Source organism: Microtus pennsylvanicus, chromosome X (assembly GCF_037038515.1).
Source record: "Microtus pennsylvanicus isolate mMicPen1 chromosome X, mMicPen1.hap1, whole genome shotgun sequence".
Classification (NCBI taxonomy): Eukaryota; Metazoa; Chordata; class Mammalia; order Rodentia; family Cricetidae; genus Microtus; species Microtus pennsylvanicus.
Genome location: NC_134601.1, coordinates 94484896 through 94511370, shown reverse-complemented (window position 1 = coordinate 94511370; position 26475 = coordinate 94484896). Strand labels below are relative to the sequence as shown.

Below are 26475 nucleotides of genomic sequence, written 5' to 3'. Positions count from 1 at the left end.
AAAAGTATGTTTAATCTTTTAAAAAGCTGGTGACATACTTCAAGCACACCAAAAGAAAGCCAAAACTAGGGCAGGAGACATGGCTTCACTGATAAAGGAAATTGTCATCAAGCCTTCAGACCAGAGATGGATCCTCAGAACTCATGTGGTGGAAGGAAAGAATCAATTCCAAAGTTGTCCTCTGACCTCCACATGCATGCCATGCCGTGCGCACCACAAATAAATAAGTAAACAAACAAATAAATAGGTAGATAGATGGATAAATAAATAGACTGTAGAAAAGAAAAGAAAGGACCTTGGGAGCTCAGTCCGGTGCTCCAGTGTGGGTCTCTGTCTCTATCTCTGGTCCCAATGAGGAGCAGAAGGAGGGAGAACATGAGTAAGGAAGTCGGGACCACGAGGGGTGCACCCACCCACTGAGACAGTGGAGCTGATCTATTGGGAGCTCACCAAGGCCAGCTGGACTGGGACTGAAAAAGCATGGGATAAAACTGGACTCTCTGAACATGGCGAACAATGAGAGCTGATGAGAAGCCAAGGACAATGGCAGGGGGTTTTGATCCTACTTCATGTTCTGGCTTTGTGGGAGCCTAGCCAGTTTGGATGTTCACCTTCCTAGATATGGACGGAGGGGGGAGGACCTTGGACTTCCCACAGGGCAGGGAACCCTGATTGCTCTTTGGGCTGGAGAGGGAGGAGGAGAAAAGTGGGGGGAGGGGGAGAGGGGTGGGAGGGAAATGGGAGGCTGGGAGGAGGCAGAAAGTTTTTTTTTTCTTTTTCTCAATAAAAAAGAAAAGAAATGAAAAGAAAGGAAAGGAAACGGAGAAACACCCCATGGTCCATTATGGAACGCATGTTTCCAAGCTGGACATTAGGTGTGTGTAGGTCTGTGGTGGCAGTGGTGGTGCGCTTCCAAAACAAATGCTACCACAGTAGAAATTCATACAGTTCGGTTCAGTATCACTGATCAGATAGTAACCAGAAAAATCTTTTAGTAAAGACAAGTGCTCTATTGTTAAGCTGTACTCAGCAGTCTTGAGCGATCTGTTGGAAATCTGACAGATAATGCTACTCTCTTAGCTATGAGACTCAAAGAGCATCCCACAGCACCAAGGATAGTATTCCTATGCCTTAATCAAGTCCTTTAGCAGAAATGTAGCCCCACTCTTTTTCCAACTCCAATTCCTGTCCCTCACTTCTGCTACTGTATTCCAGCTAACCATAGCTGTCGCAAGATGTTCCAGTCTCAGGCTTTTCTCTGGGTGCACAATGTTCTGCCTCCAGAATTTCCTGGGGCTGGCTATTAATCATTCAAGTCTCAGTAAAAAACGCCATCTTCTTAGAGAACTTCCATTTATTTGCAGCAAACACACCATTTTCTTGTCTCTATGGGATGGGGCGCTGTCTGAAATGATCTTTCTCTTCTCTTCTGTAAAATAGTCTCTGAGAAGAGATATCCTGGCTATGCTTGGTGTATGGTAGGCAATCAGTGCTTGTTCTATGCATAGATATTTAAGAATTTCTTTTAAATAGCTAGGAAGTATGTCATAGAAAAATAATGATAAACGAGTTTAAGATTTTGGTTTTGAGTTTTAATTATGGGTAAATACAAATTTAATTTAGCATCCTAGAAAATAACTTCAGTTGACCTGTCTCATGTCAATAAAAGTAAAAAAACCACCATCGACTTAGCAGGTTATCATGAATACAGGCATCACAAGCAAAGAGTTGTGTTCCAACAAAAAATGAGTTAAATTTAATTTTTATTTATCTGTTATCACAAAATACTGAGAAATCCTCTTTAAGTAAAAATGGCAGCTTAATAACAAAAATATGGAACTGTTAAATAAATAAATACCCCTTTATCATCATGGAGATCAGGGGATTAGAAACACAAACGGACAGAAGTAAGAAGGGCATGATTTTTTTAAAGTTTCAAACCAAATGATGTTTCATGCTTTAATCATTTGCATTCCTAAGAATTTAAAACATTGCACCTCTTTTTTTCTGAGACAAAGAGCCAAATACAGTAAACTCCTCACATCTATAAGGACTTATTTATTCATACTCAGTGAAACAAAAGGTGACTGTAACAAAGGACACTAAATTATTGGTTAATTTTATTCTCCGGAGATATTGGGATCCAGTCATCCTACAACAATGACATCACACAGCATTGCTTTTATTAGTAGTGGACCAAAAAGTAGCTGGTTTTCCTTCTGCTTCTTTAGTCTGAAAAGCAAGTGACTATGGTGGCCTTTTTATTGGGCAATAAATGTATTTAAAGACATTACTACTTTAGAATAATGAAAATCTCAAAACAAGCCAAACACTTGAATTGGCAAGTACTGATTGTATCTTGGAGATACTATGAAATTGGTTTCTTTGTAATATTAATTCTGCAGCTAAACGGATTTGGGGAATTAGGAGAAGAGTACTAAAAATGTTAAGTTGGAGATGCAAAAAGAGGTATCAGCAAAGAAAAGGTCACTGGAATAAAAGTACTAACTGAAAGAAAACAAAGGAAAAATAGCAACAGCAAAGCAAGTCATTTATTAGAATGGGTTGTGTGAAATTGTCAGGTTTCCTAGGGTAAAAAGGGTCTGATACAACAATTTCATGTGGTTCAAATCAATGGATCTACCAAAGCACACATCTTGCTACTAAACGATAATTCCAAATTAATAATTGAGTTTATATACAAGTGTGAGATATGAATGGCTTCATATTTTGGGATTTTACATGGCAGTGTATGAAATGCCATCAACTGCTAGACTTCATTTTCAGCAATACATTCTCCTATTTGTGTAGACTCCCACATGTATTTTGAAGGCATTAACATTTCAGAAGGCATGTTCAATTTCCAGGGTATGACTGGAGTTTTAAGACAGGAGTTTAGAAGTACTTAAATATTCCAAATCTGAATAAATGCAAGGTTCAAGAGAGCATCATAATAAGACATAAAACCACTCCATAAGTAGTAATATTTTAGCTGGGTGGTGGTAGCACACTCCTATAATCCCAGCATTCAGGAGGCAGAGGCAGGCAAATTTCTAAGTACGAGGTCAGCCTGGTCTACAAAGTAGGTTCCAGGACAGCCAGGGCTACTCAGAGAAAACCTCAAAAGGGGGGAGGGGCTGGAAAACTGGCTCAGCGGTTAAGAGCACTGGCTACTCATCCAGAGGTACTGAGTTCAATTCCCAGCAAACACATGGTGGCTCACAACCATCTATAATAGGATCTGATGTCCTCTTTTGGCATGTAGGTATACATGCAGAACACTCATACATAAAACACAAATACATTAAAATATTTAAAAATAATCTTGAAGAAGAACTAGTATTTTGAGATGCACAGGACTGTTACATGTGGCAAGGCCCTCATTTGGTCACAAACACTGGGAAGGGAGGGAGGGAGGGGGTAGGGAGGGAGGGAGGAAGGGGGGAGGGAAGGAGTGAGACAGAGCACACATTATGCAGACATATGAATACATATTTAAAACACCATAAGATGTAGCTATTAAAGCACATAAATAAACCTGTCATCGAAGTGACAATGTACCAGTGAAGTGGGGCGGGAAGAAGAAGAGAAGAAAAATTCAGGTAAACACCCCAGTATTTAAAAACAAATGGTGCGTTTGGATAGCTAATGTGATAATTTGAATTTCAGCATGTGGTATTCTAAAAAGGAATGCTGCAGAGTTGCCTGTGTGCTGGAAGGTGATTGGTTAAGTTCGTCCTGCTGGCAGTTATGATAATAAAATATTCTGGTTTGTATTTATGGAAGACATGGAAGTGTTTAAAAGAAACTCATCTGTGCAAGAGTTTAAGCCTGCCCCTAACTTTCAGGAATTCTGTTTCTTGATCATCATCAAGAATGAGGCAGCTATCAGAGGGCAGTGAAAGTACATCAAGAAATGGGGTGATGAGCCCTGTTTTGGTGAAGATGGAGGATTTAATTAACCAACCATAGGGCCAAGCAATCATTGCATCTCAATGCTGTCCATGTTATAGACCAATCAAATGTAGGTAAAGCCCACTGACAAACCATCTCATGTATTTTAAGTTACACTTTCTTCACGTTTTAACACCTCTAAAATTACAGTATGACTTAATACCATTTTTGATCTAATGATATAAACAATTGACAGAGAGGTTAGTTAAGGGTAACCTCTTCTAAGTCACTCCAGTTCAGTTCAAACCAAACAAAATTTTCTACATGATGCTGTAACAGTCACTAGCATCTTATAAGATTAAAAAAAGACCAGAGTAGGAGACGGTCTTGGTAATTTACATGTTTCTGATTTCTGGTTATATTCTTTATCTAAACTATGAGTCTTGGGAGAATTTGCATAAAAGAACTTCACCATTGAACCTCCAACCGTGCTGCAAAGGATGTCATTATGTGTGTACATAAATGCTTTTATGGGGTAAACCAATGCAGAAATATTTATCCTATCTTGAGCTTAGTGGAACACATGCTTGCCAATTGAAGAAGTAGCAGATCATAAGAAACCTTTTGATGAACTTGATTTAAAAAGAATGAGTATAAATACAGAAACCATATAATGAAGGAGGAAAATAATTATGGAGCTCTGTGCTGCCAGGCAAGGCAGCTACTAGTTATATGTAGTTTTCAACTGAAATTACTTAAAATAAATTTGGAAATTCAGTTCCTTAGTCATACTGGCTTAGCCACATTCAAGTATTCAATAGTAGCATATGGCTAGAGGTTACAGCGCTGGACAGCATGGATACAGAATAACTTTATCATCATAGAAAATGTGATTGGATTGTGCTGCTCTCAGCAAATAGAATAAAGATAAGTCACACCCATGGGCCAATGTTTAGTAGTTGCACATCTGGACACATCGCTTATTTTGATGAATGAATGAGCTTCACTAGTGCTGTAAGGATAAGATAACGAAAGACAGGTTTGATTTTGCTGAAGACTACACAATGCTATAAAAGGTTTACCTACTGTTAACATTCTACGATTTGGTTTTTAAGGTGCAATAACATACACTTACTTAATAAAGAACTTTACGACTCATACAACTTGCTGCAGTTTTAATACTAGATTGACTTTTTTTCTCTATTTCAAATCCAATTTTAGGGCCGGGCGATGGTGGCGCACGCCTTTAATCCCAGCACTCGGGAGGCAGAGGCAGGCGGATCTCTGTGAGTTCGAGACCAGCCTGGTCTACAGAGCTAGTTCCAGGACAGGCTCCAAAGCCACAGAGAAACCCTATCTCGAAAAACCAAAAAAAAAAACAAAAACAAAAACAAATCCAATTTTATGACTTCTTTTTCTTTTCTTTCTTTTCAGCCCAAAAGCACACTTGCTGATATTTTTAAACACATTAATAACAGAAATGAGTGAAGTGGGCTTTGGTGGGAGCTATAACAAACTGAAAACCCTGCATTCTGTATTAACTGTTTAGTTGCTATTCAGTTCCTGCCAACTGTAGTCATTCAGGAGTACTGGCCTAGTTTGGTCAGACACTGTATTTTGAAAGGAAGAAACCTGGTATTAAAAAATGTTATTTGTTTGTTCATTCCTTCATTAGAGAGAGAGAGTTTGTGTAGGGGGGGTTGTTATGAATGCCACAGTGTAAAGGTTATAGGACAGTTCCTCCAAGTCGGTTCCCTCCTGTCACTTCGTGAGAGCTAGGGATCAAACTCAGGTTGTCAGGCCTGCACGCAAGTGATTCCACCTGATGAGCTGTCTCTCTGGCTAAAAACGTGGCTTTTTAGAGAAATTAACCATTTAAAAAATCCTATTTTCTAATTTAAAACTTTTAAATTTTCTACTAAACACACTTATACTATTATAGGTGGCTGTACCTGCTACTAAGTGTGTGACCTGTGGTTTCAAAGACCTGATGGTAATTATACTTTCTTCTCTAAAGGCCCTTTGACCTCAGATATATTTTTTTGAATTTTTTTTTTGAGACGGGACTTCTGTGTCCTGGTTCCAGCTGTCCTGAAAATCACAGAGATCTGCCTGTCTCTGCCTCCCAAGTGCTGGAATTAAAGGTGTGCACCACCACCAGCAGCCCAGCCTTAAATACTCTTAAAGATAACGGCACATAATTCCTCATTAAACATAATGAGGGAATGGAAATGAAGTTCACAGTGTTTAGTAAAATATTAACATCTGCAATGGAAAAATTAAGAAAAAACAAATTGTTGTATGACTTTTAAGTGCAAGTTTTACTGTAATTAAAATCTTGATGCAGAGTGTACTTTTGTAATCCCAGTGGAAGGAAGGCACAGACAGAAGGACTGCCATAAATTCTACACAGTGAATTCTAGGCCAACCAGGGTTACATAGGAGGATCCTGTCTCAAAACAAAACAAAACTTAAAGTAATTTTTCTCCTTGTTACTCCATTGGAAAATAACTGGAAACCTGGAAGAGAACATACTATTTTATATAAAAGCCAAGTCTCCACGGATGAATGAGTTAAGAAATGTTTTTTAAATTGGAAAAGCTGTCAGAAAGCAAAGCAAATCTTTTTAATTCTCTCCATAATTCAAATTCTGTATACTCAAAAGCCCATTAAATTTAAAAGGTTTCTATACCGTATATGGAAGCATACACAATTATTTTGTTCCAAGTGTACTTAACTGTATTTTATTTTTATCATGTGCCCACCCTAAGGAACCAGCATTTGTGGCCTTTTTATTCAGTTGATAATTCAAATATTTCTCATACAAATACATGGTTTATTGTGCTTATTTATCACTAACTTGGTACACTTCATAATCGCATTACAACCCCACTGTGTACTGAATGCCACTTACAGTTCCAACTACTCAAGACAAGCACTGTTACTTTCAAGAGAAGATTGGCAGTAATTAAAGGTCTTATTTAGTAGTTGTTGCTAACTACATTTTTAAAGGGAAAAAACAGAAAGTAATACAGAATTTAATTTAGTAATTATATTTTATTAATAAGATCTACTTTGGACATAATGTTCCCATTGGGGTTAAGAAAGATGTGCTAAACTGTTATCACTGTTATGAAACAGAACAAGATGGATGTGTTTTTATAATTCATCAATGAGAAGAAGTGAAACATCTGTGACCCTTATGAAAAAAAATGAAATCATACCAGCACACTAATAATAATAATAATAACAACAATAGTGCTTTGCACTTATAGACCTCCTTCTAGAAGAATTTCAGAGTGCTTTTAAAACACATTATTTTTCCTCTTTTGAACAAATAAGACAACTAAATCAAAGAGTAATAATGGTTTGTTCATGCCACAAAGTGAGTCAGCAGCAAACTAGGAATAGATTTTCTAACTTGTTCAGTCTCCTGCCATTATACTGTGAAAAGATTATTCTGTTTGAGTACGTCTTGCAGGTTATATTCAAAGCATAGGTATCTCCAGGTATCTAGTGAACCCAGTATTTTTCCCCAGCTCTAGCCTACTTTATACTGCTGTTTACAAGCCTACAATGTCATCTGGATATGTGCCTGTGTATTGCTTTGCTAAGGGTCACATGGGAAAGGGAGAATAAGAGGTCAACCCTCCTGCAGATCTATCAGGAGTTAGTCTCTAGACAATCTGAACATGTAATAAAGGCTAGCCAACCAAAAATCACAAATTTGGAGTGCTATGAGAAATTCAAAGACAGGTAGGTCATTAAAGTACTAGAATTGGGATCCACTAGAAAAGCCTAACAGCAAAATGGCCAGCTGCTATATTGTATTTATACAGATTCTGGAGGACTTTTTTTGAAGTAAGCTTTTTAGACTTCAAATTGATCCCACTAACATTGCCGTGGATCAGAATGATCCACAGAACCTTAAAGTTTGGACACAAAAATTTCTAAGCTAGAATTTATATAATCCAGCAATGCAAGATAACAGACCAATTCTGGTAAGAATAATCAGAAAGTATGCAAATTAAATGGGCTAATCAATGCAGAAGAGATGGTGTCATCTAAATGTTCAATGAATGTTTGTGTACATAGATATAAAAACAATTTATGCTAAGGGTAGCATGGGAAAGGGAGGATAAAAGTTGCTACTTAAAAACTATAAGTTTATTGATATTATAAACATGAATATCTGATACGTGACCTCTGTGAAAGGGTCACTCAACCCCCATAATGGCCATGACCACTTTAGAAACACTGCCTTTGAGTATGACTAAAGGACCAACAAGTGGTGATTGGATTGAGGCTGGCAACCCAGTCAGGGAAACCATGGAAGCCAAAGCCTACTGGGGGACTGGTGAATGGTCTAACTTGGCAGGTATCAAGGAGGTACAATCCGAGTCATGAGGGAGTAGGGGAGAGGAAGGTCTGCAACCATTTTTTAGCTCCTGGATTGCAAAACTGGCAAGGTCAGACAGGTTGTTTTTCTATTTGGACACCTAGCTAAGCCCAAGACATGATCATGGTACCCAGGAACCCTTCTAAAGCCTCTCCTACTACCATCCTATTTCAGGCCACTTGGGGGAATAAGCAACATTATGAAACCTGCAAAAGGCCACTCCCCACCAAATCCCTGAGGCTACAAGCAGCTGAACCTCAAGGAAGAGGAAAAGCTCAAGAAATTCAGACTGTGTAGGCTCCTGTGACATCTGTATTAGCCTTTCCCTTCCCAAGTTACCTACCCAAGTCTTTTCAAGGACCTCCCATGCTCCCTGAAAGCCCTTTCCTCCTTTTATGATGTAAGCTAATGGGGGAAAATAACATGTATTTTATAGCCAATTTTGTTGAAATGCATTTATTTCATTGTCAGTTTGCTCATTACCAGAAAACAGTTCTTTCTTTTTGCTTACTTTTTCCTTCACTTTACATATGATCCAATATTAGCTTATATAGCATCAAAATGCTCTCTTTATCTAGAAAGTAATTCTTGTGTTTGACTTCATTTTCCTTTCTACTGTCTATTTAAATTGTAATCTAGATGCCACCTAGTCTTCTTTATATCAAAGTCAGACTTAATGCATATTTGACAAGAAGCAATATTAAAGTTTGAAGAGTTTCACTAACTCAGAGATTCTCAATATTGATTGTACATCGAAATCACCTGTGGAACATTCTAAATACACAACTGTCCGGGACCCAGACAATTCTAAAAGTGCAAATCCTAGTTAAGAAGTATTCTCTTGTACATTATATAATTTAGAACTTGGTTTGGCTGACTTTCTCTACATAATTACCACTATTTTTTTACTCTAGAAAGACAACCAAAAGTTTAGACTACTGCAAAACATGCCAAGATGACACATGCAGAGAAAACCGAAATGCTTGTGGATTATTTAGATTTCAACTTCATCCATTAAGCACAGGCAATGGAGAAATAAATTTATTTTTAAATACTGTACAGATGATTTTGAATGCCTTTTGAATTAATATGAAAATGAATCATCAAGCTAGATTTAAAGCTCCTTGACAGTAGGGACTCTGCCTCTTTCATCTTGCAACTAGTTGATAAATGAGTGGAATATTTTCTCCTGTACTTAATGTTGTATTAGGTGCTGGTGATAATAATCTGGAAACAATATGGCCAACAACAGGCTGTAGAATCCAATAAATTACAATAAGGACAATAATATATACTATAATGGTGTTTTGGGGCAATCATTATAACTTATACATAATAAACTGACATTTACGGTAACTTAGCATGTGCCAGGCAGTGTTCTTAGCATTTTGAATATTGCCCCCTTTAATATTAAGTATTTTGAAGATTTTCCAGGTTCATATTAATCTGATTGATATGGACTCCTGAGGCATGTGCTATTCACATTACTGTTTTATAGGTGAGATAGCACAGACATTTAGTCACATATCCTAAGGTTTCCTGTGCAGGAAAGGGTAGAAAGTGAAAACACAGGCTAGGAGTTGGTGACAGAATACAATTACCCTATACTGTCTCCAAGAAGGCCAGATCAGTTTTTATGATACTCAACAAATATTGGAGGGAGAAAGGAAGGGGATTAACAGAGCATCCATACCTTGTACCCAAAGCTGCTTCTTACAATTCCTGAACACAACCCCTGAGGGTCTGTATAGCCAAGGCAAAAAAACAAGTGTTAACTGCCCCTATACTTCACTAATGGGATGGGAGTTAGGCTTTCTTAACTAACCCTACAATTGCTCTCTTCAGTTCTGTTTCTCTAGTTCCGGTAAGATTCTACTATACCGTTTTGGAACCAAACTAAAAATAACATCTTGAGGACAATACTTCCAACAATCTCCCACATGCTCGATCAACTTACAGTGACATGCTATTGCAACAAAAAAGATATTTCCTCAGAATAAGGCAAGAAAGGCAAATCTAAAGAGATGATATTTCAAGTTGAATAAAGGGGGAAAATTCCAATTCAGGGGGAAAGGCTGCTGCCAACAGCTTGTTTTGTTCCTAATGACCAGCACACACAAGTTTCACAGAGCTGGAGAGATAAGACGTAGATGCTAAGTTAAGTGGTGGTAGTAGAGGCATAATTCTCACCATTCCTTTGAGAGCAGCACAAAATAACAAAACCTCTATAAAAGAGATGGGCAAGTGGGCTGTAAAAGGAGTGACCCCACACATATAGGGAAAGCAATTTGCACCTACAGATCTTAGTGGTATAAACATCCTCGTCAAAGAATGAAAACCTCTCAATGGAAAGCCACTATTCACCCATGAAAAGCTTTGTAGGCTATTTGTTGAGCTGACTAACAAATAGGAGTGGTTAACCTGGCGTACCAAGCACCATAGAGATATTTTTTAAATTATGCTTAGTCAGCTAATCTTGTTGAGATTTCTCTCATACTACTGATTTCTTAATCTCAAAATAAATTAAGAGGCTTCATTCAGAATTCCCTGTAGTCTACCAGCTTGAATTTGCTGGGTGTCTTTGATTGTCTCTTGTCTTTAGATTCTCTGCCTTGTCTCTTTAGATTGTGCTGTGCCCTTTAGTATTTCCCGTTAGTCCATGTCTGGAATAGCTAATTATATGGCAGCATAATTCCTGCCCGTACAATAAGGAACAGCAGAACCTTGCTAATTCACACCAATGACTGAAAGATTCCTGTGTAAGTTAGTGAATTATGCAAATAAGCAATAAGTGAAGAAAGATGATTCAAAATTGTATTTCATTCATTTATTTTGACAAGTGTAGTTTAGTCTTAATTATTTCAAAAATTTCTTTGTAGCATACTAATAAATGTACTGTGGCACATTTGTTGAAAGTGATAAAGCCTTCACTAACTGTGAATAAGTTCATGAATATAGACTCAGGCTCTGACCCTCTCTTTTATTTTTAATTTCATTGACTTTTCAGAACTGACTTCATTTGGCAAGACAATATATAAAACACCAGTAAAATACAGGAATTATTTCAGCAGTAAATACTAATTTTAGAAACAGTTTTTTGTTATGTTTATGCTTTCATCATGCTATTTCCATCAACTATACTTTAAAATAAAACATTTATAGTCTATAGTCATAATGCCAATGGGATTTTACTTTGCTTTTAAATCAAACTAGAACACTCTGTCATTCACTGCTTTTTTTATTATAAAACACACAGCATCTCCCTATGAAGTCCAGGCAGGTCTGGCACTTGCCATCTTTGCATAGTGTGCACGTTACAGGCATTTATCACAAGTGGCCATATATCCCTCTGAATTACTATTTGATGTTCTGTCTTACCATACTTCTTTCTTTAAAAGACATCTGTTTTAAGATAAGTGCATATATCACATTATGTAACATTTTCATGTCAAAATACTTACATTATTATATTCTGAGTTAAATTATTTAAGATAGGAAAACATTTTGATATACTTCTGACAGATATATCCTGAAGGATTGATCAATTTCTTTCAAAGTATTACCAATGGTTACAATGGGGAGTAAAGAGAGACTGCCCTTCCAGTCCTGGGTTTAAAGCTGCATATAGATCAACTCCTTTAATAAGGACTTTTAGGCTAAACTTCAATTGAGAGATACATTAAAATCATTAAACATTTGTCACACGTGGTTCTTTGATTTGTAAGAACTAGATAAATAATGAAAAACATAAAACTTAGTTTCAAAGTAAGTGAATACATTTTTGCTTATTAAATCTTCACCTATTTCAAGGGGCGCAACTCAGATTCCATCTCTATCTGGAAACCTCTCCCAAGGTTTAGATACTGAAGCACTTTAGGATTACTGTCTCCTATCAGAAACATTGGGCCTTCAGGTTGAAATTTCCCTTCTAGATTCAGAGCAATGAAGCTATGGCAAAGCATGAAGAATCTGAAACTTTTAGACTCTCAAGCCTTGCTAACTTGAGGGGGGGGTCATCTTGTCTCTTTGAGGTGGTTTTCTTAGCTGAAAAATGCCAATTACCACATGGCAACATATGTAAATGTTCTCCATGAACAATAAAGTCTAAATAAAGGTCTGGAGAGGTAGCTCAATGGTAAAAAAAAACCTGCACCAAGACCCTGGATTCCAACCCTTGCATCAAGTAAAGCAAATACCATCACCAACTCCCATAAAAAGCCAGCATGTAGAGAGTAAATGCATGAATAAGCAAGTGATCAGAAATAGATTTACCTCTAGAAGCAGGAACCAGGCCTTGTTTATGCCTATGTATTTTATATACCACATAGGGCAGAGAGAGAATAAACATTTTCACTGAGTGAATTAGGTCAAAGTTCAGGGCACGTGGAATATAAAAACAGACTTATATGAAGACCTGGATTTGTGATCTTAGTTATGAGTTTGGTTTTAGCACCATTTTTTAAAACAAAAGTATATCGTCAATGTCTCAAATTAGCCAGCAACCCCTTCATTTTTGGAACATAGTTGGTTTAGTTTTAAGCTTCAAAGAAAGGCATCAAGGTTCCCATGGCCTAGACCTGGGAGAATACAATTAACAGTAACTCAATTAATCCTTTCTAGTTACCATTATGGTTGGGTGTAGGGCAATGCAGATGAATCAGAATAAATTCACAACAACCACAGAAAGAAGTACTTTAAGATGAGTCAAGCTAATGATGACTTTTCTCTGTATATGAAGGCATACTTGTACATGTAGAAATATTAAATGATGCCCAACTATGCTAAAGTTTACATTAGCATAGTGGGCTTGTGGTAACAGGGAAACTAGAGATAACAAGGCCATTCATGATTAGTCTTCAAAAGTTTTGCCTGATTCCATTTTATAATTATGAATAATTTAAGGAATTATGTAAAATAATGAAAAAAATGTCAGTTTGTAAGAAAAGCAAGAAAGGAAAGCAAAATTAAATAGTATAAATATTATGTCAGTTTTGAAATATGTGTTACAATGGGAACTAAGAAAATACTTAACTTTTAAACCACTAAAGGCTGTTCTGGACCACATAAACACTTGGTTTAAACAAAGGAAAGGAAAGAAAATACCAACCACTAAAACAAACAAAAATTAAGAGGCTATGTGAGAAGCAATGCTGTCTTACAGAGCGAACATAACCTACTTATAAAAACATGATAAGGAGAAATGTTATCAAGACAGTGAAGACAAATTATATTCTGGGCTAAGTGAAGGAAAGACTATGCCACTTAATAATTCTTATCAAAAAATAATTCTTATCTAATGCAGAGACAAATTTGAGAGTCAGATTAAAATTATATAAATAGCAATTATTGCTGAGAACATAAAACATTTCTGAATGACTATAAAGCTTCTAATTTGCTCAAAGACTATCGTTAATTTTAAAAAGTCATATGGCAGCACTCAGGAGACAGAGGCAGGTGGATCTCTATGAGTCTGAGGCCAGCCTGGTCTGCAGAACAAGTTCCAGGACAGCAGAGATTAAACAGAGAAACCAAACCCTGTCGTGAGAAACAAAAGAAAAAGTCATATCCATTAGAAATTTTAATTGATATGAAAAGTCACAAAGTAAGCTGGGCGTGGTGGTGCATGCCATTAATTTCAGCAATTGGGAGGCAGAAGCAGGCAGATCTCAGACAGTTAGAGGCCATTCTGGTCTACAGAGTTAGTTCTAGGACAGACACTGTCCCAAAAAACCCAAAAAAGGCACAAAGTCAATAAATGATAAAACTACAAAAAAAAAATCTCATCTTTTGAAAGCTCTAAGAGAAAAACGGAATGTCAGCTGTCTCTAAGAATGCAGAGATGAACCTTGACTATTAGGCTGCTCTGCTGAAAGAATTAACTGTGATAGATTTTTCAGTAGTTGTTCATTACACTTAGTGGAAAAGCACTAATCTGGTGAAAGAAAATTTCATGTAACAACATCTAACTCCATAATACTTTATTTAGATAACACATTATGTATGTAGCAAAAATATTAATCACTTAATATTCATTCCTATGCCCATTTTCACCCAAAAGCCAAGAGGCAATTAATATGCAGTCCTGAAACTTTATAGTGCACGCTATTATGATACTTAAAGGACTTACTCTCTTCTCTACCATGAGTATTATAAACCTTTTCCTCCTAATTAATGTGCAATTAATTCAACCAACCTCCAATTACTCTTCTACAACACTACCCCACTTAGACAATAAAGCAGTCTCTAGGATGGGTTTTAAACCTGGGCTAAAATAGACTCCTACAGACCAAAATGGTTCAGGGATTTCTCTCTATAGTGTAATTTAGATGTCATATCTAATTTGCTGTCATGACTATTGTTTCACTGTGCAATTTGTATGTCGTTTTGAATGGTAAAGGCATCATAGCTTTATTGAATTAAACCTTCTGTCTTTATTTAGGGTCTGATGTTACACGTTTGTGCATTTATGTTTATGTCTCAGAAGCTGCTTGACATCAGGTAGTAGAAAAGAATATGCTCTTTTGATGTTTCCTCAAATCTCAGAAAACATAAATATAAACTGAATAAAATTCTCTCTAAACTGAAGAAGCAAAATACTGGCTATTACTATTATTTTTTTAAAGGTAGAGGTAGCTAAATAAGTACTCTTATTAAAGACGGCCTGACAATTCTGTGACCTAAATACTCCGATTATTATTATACTAGCTATTTTTCTAAGACTATCTCTTTATATTGAGTTTTTATGACACTATCTTAAACATAGATATTTATACAACAACTCCAAAATCACAAGGAAGTGAAAAGGCACCTCAATGTTAACTCAAAGGGACCAATACTACAAATACTTAATAGTCTATGGTTGTCCTTGTGCTGGGCTATGAGTTCAAGTCCGAAAGCCATGAGTAAGACCAAGCGTGGAAAGCCTTCCATTAGACCATTGGAATAGCCTTTTAAGTAATTTTTAGTGCATGAAATTTCATAAAGTTTTTACTAGATAATTACACTTCCTGATTTTGTAATTAGTGGAAGTACATGCAATTACATAATAATTATGATAGTAATTACGTAATTAAGATGTATAATTATGTAGTAAAAAACATCATGGAAATAAAACCATCTACTGTGTAAGCACAATACATTTCAGAAGTAAATTCACCAGCTCAACTGTTTAAAAATACTTTTCTTCAAAATAAAGTGATTAGCTTACATTATGACCTAACTGCTTGAAAACTGTTTAGTATTTTTTCTCTCATTTGTGATAGAAGTATATTTCTTAAAAGTACATGAAGGAAAATCTTGCCAGGTCCCTTTCATTCTTACCACTCAAAAACATTACAATATGTTTTGCAAATGAAGGCCACCAACCACTACTTTATCACCCAGACACTGCAACACTGGTGCCCTTGTTTGTGCTGCTATGCCTGTCACTACAAAAAGGAAAAGGAGCCTGTTCATTGAAAAGACAGTAATAGGAAACAATTTTATAAAACGAGTCACATGTCTGTCATCATAGCATGCCTCTGGGTGCCTGAGTACATAAAAATGCAAAGGCTGAGTGCATATTTACAGAAATGGGTTGAAAGAAAAGACACACAATTAGAATCTGGAAGTTTGCTGCCCAAATGTATGGCAACTTTCGCATACTACCTTAGTTATACTAAAAAGGATGACAGAAAATGTACAGAACCAAGACACTTCTAGTTAAGGGCAAAGCAATTAAAGTGACAATTTCCTGGAAAATGTACTTTCTCTTCTGCTACACTGTGCTAGTTAAAAACAAAACAGGCAGTACCCAGAGTAACAAAGCAGTGTGACAGGGATCCATGTTTTGTCATTGCTGTAGTGAGCAGAAAACAGCACAGAAAAATCAACTGCTACAAGAAAAGTAAAACCTTTTAGTAGTAAAATTAAAAAAAAAAAAACGTGTTTCCATAAAAAAAAAAACTACTTGAAATCTTTACAAATGTGCTAAATCAATGTTGCAACAAGGTCCACAACAGTGATGGTGAAACGTCAATCTGGGAGCACACTGAGTGGCCCTTGTATGAAGTGTGTGTAGACCTACATTCCAGTTCTCTCTTTTATAATTCTGAGAGGTTGAAAGATATTTTGAAAATCCCAATTTATGCTGGGCGGTGGTGGCGCATGCCTTTAATCCCAGCACTTGGGAGGAAGAGGCAGGAGGATCTCTGTGAGTTCGAGGCCAGCCTGGTCTACAAGAGCTAGTTCCAGGACAGGAACCAAAAGTTATGGAGAAACCCTGTCTCGAAAAATTCAAAAAAAAAAATCCCAATTTATTTCTCTCTTGTTCTTTCTAGTTAGGAAGAAAGAAGGTGGACAGAGCTCATGCTTTCTTTTATCCCCTCTCCTAGGCCACTACATTTCTAGTTTAATTACAGAATATATTTTAAAAAACCAGGCTGTGATAGGAAGTCTACTTTAAAACTTGAGCAGGGCTCCTGGAACTGGCATATTTATCATTTTAGAGTTTAACTATAAGGATGGTTTTAATCAATGAATGAGTAAAATGGGAGTAAGCTTTAGTTATTAAGATGGGAGAATGTCTCAGATAAGTGCTTTTCAAACCTTAGCATGTCTAGGAATTACCTGTGGATCTTGTTAAAATGCAGATGCTGATGCAGCAAGTCTGGAGAGGCCTGATAGTTTGAATTTCTAACAAGCTCACAGGTGATGCCAATGCTGCTAGTATACTGATCACACTTGGGAAAATGCAAAGAAAAAAGAGTTGGTTTGCAATCATTTATATGTTGTTTTCAATCTACCCTGTAAATTGCTAGAATAACCACTGTAAACTGAGTAAAAGTCTTTGTGAAATTGTAGTGTTTTTAATTTTTCCTATTTTAAAAGCTGTTTGTAACTTGGAAATTGCATAAAAGTAAAAAGGGCCATGTCATGGCCTTTGTACCCACAAAGAGCTGTGGTTACCTGCACAAGATTGGCACTGTCAACTTCTGTTGGGGGTGAGGAAGGGCTCAGTTAATGATTGTGGGGTTAGGATAAGACATTTTCTTCAGCAGTGTAGCCACTAGTAATCTGTCCATGCTGATGCAAGCAACCCAAATTAAATTGAATGTGATACACTCAAGAAGTAGAAGCCGGGGGTCTCAGTTGAGAAGAAGGAATTTAGCGGGAGGGTAACAAGAGAAAATAATGGGAAGGCAAATAGGATCAAAAGACATATATATATATATATATATATATATATATATATATATGAAATTGTCAATAATTTAAAAGTATAAAGAAGAAAATACAAATGACCCAAACATAGATAATGATCATAAAACATTTTAGTGTTCCTTATTTTTTATCCATCTTGCAAAAACTTGTTCTTTACTTTAACATTAAATAAAGTATTTCAAGATAAAGAGTAAAATTATGTAACATCTAACAACAGCAGCAATAATTCACTTTTCTATTTTCAAAATTGTTTTGAAACAGGGTCTCAATATGGAGATTATATGGCTGACTTTGAACTTGTAGCATTCCTCCTGCTTTAGTGCTTGAACTATAATTTTAGGGAAGTGTCATCTAGACTGGTGGGCTGGTTAGTTTTTATCACCAGTTTGAAACAACCTAGAGTCATCAGGGAAGGGGAACCTCAATTGAAGAATTGTTTCTATCAGACTGGCCTGTGCTCATATCTGCAATAGCTTATCTTGATTGATAATTGATTTGGGCAGCACCATCCCGAGGCAGGTGGGCCTGGAATGTAGAAAAGGTCGGCTAAGCATGAGCCACACACCATGCCTCCAGTAAGTCTATTCCAGATTCCCGTTTTTAGTTCCTGCCCTGACTTCCCTCACTGATGAATTGTGACCCAGAAGGCAAAACTGACATTAAACTCTTTACTCCCCAAGTTGCTTTGGATTATGGTGTTTAATCACAGAGAAAGAAAAGCAAACTAGGATACCCAGTTTGAAAATTATTTACATACTTCTACAAGAACTTCCTAAATATAACAGAAAACTTATATTGTGAACTGCCAAGTTATGAACTTCTATCATAAAAATTCCCTTAAACTATTTCACAATTATAAAAGATGCAATTTTATGAACAAATTGATGCTTGAGTCAGATTTTTTATTTTTCTATGAATGTGGCAGGTACATTTTACCTGGCATTAGTTATTAAAAACAAAATTTCTGAAGAAAAAAAGAGCCAGAGGTGTTCTATAAATGACTACAAGGAAATAGTATCATTCAGATAGAGCAGAGAAGTTGTACATATGATTGTGACAGCATACACAGGAACTGTACAAGTTCAAACCAAACCAAGTTCCAGCTTGGAGGGAGGGTGGGCATCAAGTGCCACCTATAACCAAGGAGCTGTTGACAACTGATAGCTATCTGGAGAGGTAGGTTTTTTTTTTTTTAAGTTTTAAAAGTATATCCCCTGGCAAGTTGACCACATTCCAGTGGAAGGCCACACATCCACAAATGTATGAGAAGCACAAACTGGACTTACAGGCTACAAAAAAGGACAAAAAGTTGGGCAGCTAGGGAAGGGAGGTGGATCTGGGACGAGTTGGGGGAGGCAGATGAATATGATCACAACACTTGATACAAAATCCAATTAAAATCTAGAAAAGCAGAGTAAAAGTTTTCTTAAAAAAAAGTTTTGGGGGCTGGCAAGCTGACTTACTTTGTTAAAGCAAGTGAAGGCGTAAGTCACAAATAATCCCACACCAGTTTGGAATTATGATTATTAGAGAGGTTATTTAAGGGGGAAAAACTTACAGATCACCATCCCAGACAACAGCCCTCTTAGCAATCAGGAATGGAGCCTACTCGCCAGAAGCAGAGCTGGAAGCCAGAAGCAGAGCTGGAAGCCAGAGCTCGAGCAGAGGGAAGTGGCCGCATTTTAAAGGAAGAGAGACCACGCCCCAATGGGCTGGTATTTCAGTGGCTATTGGCTGAAGGAGCAGAAGGAGCTCCCGCAACAAGCAAGTAATTGTTGCCAAGACTGACAACCCGAGTGTAATTCCTGGAATTCACAGGGTGGAAAGAGAGAACCAACTCCTGCAAGGTATCCCTTGACTGTCACATGTGTGCTCTTGCATGAATGTGAATGAAATGAAATAATGAAATGAATGCATAAATAAAATAATGTTTCAGAATATTCCTTTACACTGTGTGAAGATGTGTCCCTGTGATTGATTTAATAAAGAGATGAATGGCCAATAACTAGGCAGGAGGTATAGGTAGGACTTCTAGACAGAGAAGGGAAGTAGGAGCAAGAATCTAGGCAGATGCAAGAGACATGAGGAAACACAGAGGAAGCAGGATGGGCAATACATGACAGAACGTAGATTAACAGAAAAGGGTCAAAGTTGTAAGAGTTAGTTGAAACAAGCCTAAGCTAAAGGACAAGCTTTCATAATTAACAAGAAGTCTGTGTGTCATTATTTGGGAGCTGGTGGTACAGAGAAAGACTTGTTATATATGGCATCCAATGTGGAGGCTTGAATATCCAAACAAAGGGCCGGAGAAAGCTAAGAAAAGCTCTGAACAAGGAGCCTGACATGACTTCCTAGTTCAAGAGCTTGTGGGACAAGCCTAAGCTAAGGCCAAGCTTTCATAATTAATGATGAGTCTCTATGTCATTATTTGGGAGCTAGCAGCCAAAAGAAAAATCCAACTACACAATAAAAATTAAGTTTTCAGAGAAACAACTCAACTCATGAGTTTTAAGAGCAAAATAAACGGACCAGACATTGTGTGACACGGCTTTGTTTCTAATGCCCTGAATGATTGAACAAAGTAAATTCTAAGAATGCCAACTGACTGAGAAAATAGTCAAGGGATTGTTTGCTACTTTTATTTCAGGACTTCTAGCAATAACAAATATCTGTTGCATTTTGACTTTAGCAGTTAAAGAAATAGAAATTTTTAACATTGAATGCCTTGAGATGCACAGAAATCTCCAAATTACAAATAGTTTCCGTAAAACTCTTATCGGTCTACCAGGCGGTGGTAGCGCACGCCTTTAATCCCAGCACCTGGGAGGCAGAGGCAGGTGGATCTCTGTGAGTTTGACACCAGCCTGGTCTACAAGAGCTAGTTCCAGGAAGGCACCAAAGCTACACAGAGAAACCCTGCCTTGAAGAAAAAAAATAAAAAAACAAAACAAAAGCAGTACCTTTACGATACCCTTCATGTTTTAGAACTAACTACTGTCTTTTTTTGAAGACCATTTTCCAAGGATAAGACAAGTATGCCTGCTTCATGAGCAAGCTGCTCAGCAGATAGCAAGCCGAGAACAGGACCCTGAAGTGTAAGAAGCGGTCAGCTTGACTCATTCACCAGTTAAGAGACCTGATAGTTTTTGAGTTCAAGTTTGTTATCAGCCAAATAACAGACACATGTCACTGCCTTCAGTGTCATTTGAAACTAGTGGAATCGATATAAGCAACATGCAAATACCAAGAAAGTCTTATAACTTTAATTTATGGACAATTGAGTCAAGGTAAACAATACAGCAAGTTCTACTATTTCTCTTATAAAGCACTCCCCAGGAATAGAAATATTTTCTAGGAATAATTCCACTAAAATCCTTGAAATTGCTTGTGTGACCTTGTTTTCCTTCAGAAATTCTTTAATCAAATATTTAGTGATTAGGCTACAAGATGCAGTCCTCTGTCTCGACGAACTTAAGTGAAAGAGAAAGCAAAATAAAACACTCAAGACTCCTCAAAAAGGTCACAGGGGAATGCAAAGGATGGAAACACTTCTTTAATTTAATTTGTTCTTCAATACAATGAGTCTAGCCTGCTGCTTCCTCACAGGGCTCTTTTGAGGTCCCGTGTTACACCTGTGAAAGGATGGCGAGAAATAGAAAAGTACCTTACAGAAAGCCAGTCTAGTTCTGCGTGGCACTAACAAAAACAAATCCTGTTGATATGGCCAATAACAGCATACGGGAGGAACAGCTAGAAGGATTACACTCACTGACTTTGGGGCCAGCGTGAGCTACTTCTGAAACCTTGTCTAAAACAAAGGTAAGAAATAAGAAAACCTGTAAGAAATATCAGCAAACATAAAGGAAAGACTGAAGGAAAGAAACAATAACAAAACCACCTGAGAAATTGAAGGAAAAATCAAACCAAAACCAAGAAAGCAGGTGAACTAGGGGCCTGATAAAGAAAAAAGAAAAGGAGTAAGACTAAAATTCAAAGAAGTGAATGCAGGGTGTCATCTGGTTGAGGGCTCAAGAAACCAGCTATCATAGCAGGTGCAACTTAGAAGGCTGTGGAACAGGAAGCTGCCCATAAGCTGCCATAAGAAAAGGGGGGGGGTAGGGAAGAATATGAAGATAGTCTAACCAGCCTAAAAGGACTCCCACTGAGAAATCAGACTTCCTACAGGTGCTACACATATGACATTAAATCACCATCAATTAAACATCTATGCTGTAACTCCAATTCCTTTCTTCAAACAGGATCCAAAATATTTTTTAAAAGATTTATCTATTAATGTATACAGCAGAAGAAGGCATCAGATCTCATTACAGGTGGTTGTGAGTCACCATGTGGTTGCTGGGAACTGAACTCTGGAAGAGCAGTCAAATGGAAGAGCAGTCAATTGAGTCATCCCTCCAGTTCCCAGGATGCAAAATCTTAGTGTTGCAATTCTGACAAACAAGTGCCAACTTACCAAGTGCACTTCAGGATATGTTGTCTCCCTAAATTGATATTTAAGTATGATGACTGTATTTGGAGCTAGGGTCTTTAATATGATTAAATTAAGATTAGAGAGTCATAGTGGGCCTTAATCTAGTTTGAGCAATGCTCTAATGGTGGCATGTGTCTTTAATCCCAGCACTAGGAGGCAGAGGCAAGATCTCTGAGTTCAAGACCAGCCTGGTTGGTGTACAGAGCATATTCCAGGACACCAAGGGCTACACCTGTCGTGTGTGTGTGTGTGTGTGTGTGATATTTGGCACAGAGTACATACAAAGAAATACCACCACCTGCAAGATAAAGAGAGGCCTCAGGAGCCACTAATGCTGGGCCTCAGATTTTCATCATCCTGAACTGTGAGGGAGTATTTTTCTGTTGCTTAAGTCATGTAGTCTCTGTTGTTTTGCTGTTGTACTCCCAGCAAATTAAAATTCCGCCCCATGAAAAATACTGACATAAAATAAGAATAGCTAAGCATCCAGTAAGACAAATGGTACCTGATAATAAAACTTCTTTCTAGAAATAGGCTAAACCCTGAACTGAAAAAACAGTTAGTGTTCCCTCTTTGCTTATGGCAAACTGATCAGGTTAGTGGTGATAATATCCCACTTAGTGTCTTTCCCCAACAGACTCTAAGGTCATCCAGGGCAAAGAGTATCATTCACCCATCTTGCTTCCATTGACATAAGAGTTCACATTCAACACATAAATAGAATCTAAACAAAATGTTATATTTACAATTTCTGCATAAAAAAGACATTTTTCTGCAGAGAAAAGACACCTTTTCCCCTATCGCATTTAAAAGCAGACAATTCAGGCACCTAGGCAAAAATGTGAATTGATTCAGGTTTCTCCAAACTGTTCACTTATCCCTGCTCAGGCAAGGCACCATGGAATGAGGCAGTCAAACATGACCATTCTATACTGCCATCCTGGAAGTGGATTTTTACTTCATGTATTGCCACAATGGTCTCCTAAAATATACTTTGGATCCATTATGCCATCTGTGTACATTCTGGAGCAGTTACTACAATAATGCCAATGTCCCACAGGAATAAGACTTTTAAAAAGGTTATGCAGTTACAGTGAGCATGCAGTAAACACTTCACTAAAGTGAGTAACAATCCTTTAACATTTTAAAGGAAAGGGGAAAATACCAAATGGGGTTAATTCACATTATGGACTAATGGTCTGTAAACTTTCATTTGAAAGTGAAGTTTAAGAAAAGAAAAAAAAAAGCTTTGACAGAGTTACTTTTCACTGCAAAAATAAACCTCTTTCAAATAATTTGTACATATTTCTTCCAAGTCAAACCATTGAGATTCAAACAAAAATTAAAACCACCACCCAGATACAACATTTAAAATATAGCCTTTATAGTGGAAATGATAAAACAATCTTAGTGAAGGAAACACTGCTAGGAACTGCAAGTAAAACAGGGTCTCTATCAAATACTTCCCATACCAGTCACCAGGCACTTGTTGACTGACAATGCCTAGATTGCATTCTCAGTGATGTAACTGTATGTCACAATTGCCATTTTTCTGGTGGCAACATCTTCTGGTGTTCTGGCCTCAGTCCAAATTACATAAATATATTTGCCCTCTGGTTTCTACAAGTTTAAAATTCATTTTTATACAAAGAATCCCTTGAGCAGAAAATTAAAAGAGAATTTAATTTCAACTCAAAGTGAGAAGAATAAATATATGTTATATTATTTTAAATTCCTTATTATTGTTCTTTTTGGCATAAAAAATTCCTTTTTCACATTTTCTTCATATGGATTACAGCTTGTATTCAATTCTATTTTATATGAAACAAAACAATTCACCTGCCGCCTATTCAGGGTGCTTTGGACAGGGGTTTTCATTTCTTCTGAGACAGGGTTTATTATATAAACCCTGGCTGTCCTGGAATTTGCTATAGAGACAGGGCTGAATTTGAACACATAGAGACCTGCCTCTGCTTCCACGATTAAAGGTCTGCGTCAAGGTAAATTTTTTTCTCTGTGTGCAGTGTATACTGATGCTGGAAGAGGACTTGGATACCCTAAAACTACACTTACAGATGGCTGTGAGGTGGATGCTATGTTAGGTAACTTTCTAAAAGATAAAGCTTCTAAGCTGGGCATGGTTGTTCAAGTCTGTAATCCCAGCGCTCGGGAAGGTAAGGCAGGAGGAGGATTGCCTTAAACTCCAGGGCAGTCTGGGCTACAAAAGCATTTCTAGGCCAATATGCCAATATGAGCTACAGGGTGAGACCCTCTCTTAAGAAACATTTTACACTTACACTTACGCACACACACACAGCCTATAAGTGTACTTTTCCTTTACTGCTGAGCAAGGAGCTTCCAAGTGGCTACTGTATTCCCTCCTGTTTCTGTGACAAGCCATATATACTCTTGACTTTCTACATCATTTTTCTTCATATCTCCAATAAAGATTGGGCTTTATGAAACTGATAGTCATGAATGATCAATCCAGGTCCTCATAAAAGAATTTAAAAACTATCTTCCATAAAATTTTATATACTTTGAGTTCAAAAGCATCAAATGAAAAACATAAGGTGGCTAGATGAACAAAGAGATTATGAAGAAGTGGGTGCTCATAGCTGACGTACCCAGAAAGAGATAACAAACCCAAGAAAAACAGATGCGTTCAGAGAATCAGAGTTCAATTTCCCCAATTCATAAGTACCCTAAAGGGAAAGTCTTTGGGGGCAAAAGGAAAACATACATTAATGATAACACAAGTAAATGTAGTAGATACTAGCCATTAATAATTGTTATCAAGCCTATTTATTAGGGAGCAGAAGGAATTTTTTTGTCTACATAAGATCAACTAACTCATAGAAAACATGCTGTGGAGAAAGCCAAAGTGGTTGTTGAACATTCGAAGCAAGTAATAGTATTTCTTTTTTTTTAAAGATTTATTTATTTATTTTATGTATGAGTGCTCTATCTGCATATACACCTTAATGACAGAAGAGGGCATCAAATCCCATATAGATGGTTGTGAGCCACCATATGGTTGCTGGGAATTGAACTCAGGACCTCTGGAAGAGCAGCTGGTGCTCTTAACCACTGAGCCATCTCTACAGCACCAAGTAATAGTATTTCATTCAAGATCCTCATTTAGTTGTAAAAATGTTTTCTTTTCAAGGACAGATAAACTAGGGAAGTTGTAGAAATAAAAATAATTTCTAGAGTATCTTGTAGATAGAAAAAGTGAACTCACTTATGATTAGAATTAAAATCATTGAGACCAAATCAAAGGCAGCATGAGAATTCTTATGTGAAAAAATCCAGCAATATTTATAGGTTTTTATGTGCTGTTGAGGTTGCCTCCAGCCCTAATACCAACCAACAAAGCCCTGAATTGATATTCGCTGACAAACAACATCAACACTCTGTAGGTAACTAATAAGAAAAATGTGTAAATTTGCCTTTTTTATTTTTTACAGGTAATAGAAAAGTTGTCAATGTGATTTTCAGGTAGGAGAAAAAACCATGCACTTGTCATGACATTTTCAAATACTTTAAGTTATGTAACAAAGCTTTTCCCAGACCCATTAAGTCCCACAGTGCATGCAAGTCTTGTATAAGGAAATGCTGGGTGCAGAGGGCTCCAGGCAGCATCTGATCATATGGGTTGAGGCACCTATACATTCTCTTAGGATGGAGTCAATAAAAGAACTCCACCCCACTCCTCTCTTTCAAAATGAACCTAGGCTTTTAGTGAACAGCGGAGACACACTCCAGGTCTATTTTTTTTTGTGATAATATCTAGTTTTTGTAGGCCCAATGATCACGTTGCCTATGCTTACTTTATTACAATTACTAAACTCTATAGAAAATAGCATTTTCAAAATATAGCATTTAAAGAGTCCTTTTTTGTACCGTTCCTCCCCCAAAAGCTTGCTTTAATAGAGAACAATGTGAGACAGGCTGTGCAGGCCAAAGCTGGGGATTCCTATGCCACCGCCCCTCATGCAGGGGATCCCTGTGTTCACATAGGCCCCTACAGCCTGCTTCTGAGACAGCAATGTGATGCTGTGTGAACAGCCTGACACAGTAGGTCTGGCTTTTATGATGCAAATTTACACTTTAAACTCAAAGGTAATTACAGTATTTTAACGTACCTTTCTCATGTTCAGTAAGTTTCTCCAATGCACATTCCGCATCAAAAATGTACCGGTAAAAGCACAGTTGGGTGTACAGGGACTTGTCAGAATACTGCAATATAACAGAAAATAAATGAATACTACTGGGGGGGGGATGGAGATCATGCTCAACAGAGTGTATTCTCTAATTTCAACTTCCATATCAAACAACATTTTGTAAAGAAAGGGGGTGAATAAGGAGAGGACCATACTAATGGTTTGTCCCCCTCATATAACACATGTATCTTTCACAATTCAGAATAAATTCTGTCACTTTGATCACAGATTACTACTTGCGAAGCTGCAGACTGATTACCCCT

The 26475-nt window shown here is 37.2% G+C and overlaps 1 protein-coding gene across 2 annotated transcripts in view; it reads right to left on the bottom strand.

Moving 5' to 3' along the window:
- Positions 1–26475, bottom strand: part of Pola1 (DNA polymerase alpha 1, catalytic subunit) — a 321162-nt gene that overhangs the window by 48025 nt on the left and 246662 nt on the right. For both annotated transcript variants that reach the window (XM_075958886.1, XM_075958887.1), the window contains one exon: positions 26135–26228. In XM_075958886.1, coding sequence (XP_075815001.1) covers positions 26135–26228 — 94 coding nt within the window. The remainder of the gene's footprint in view (positions 1–26134; positions 26229–26475) is intronic.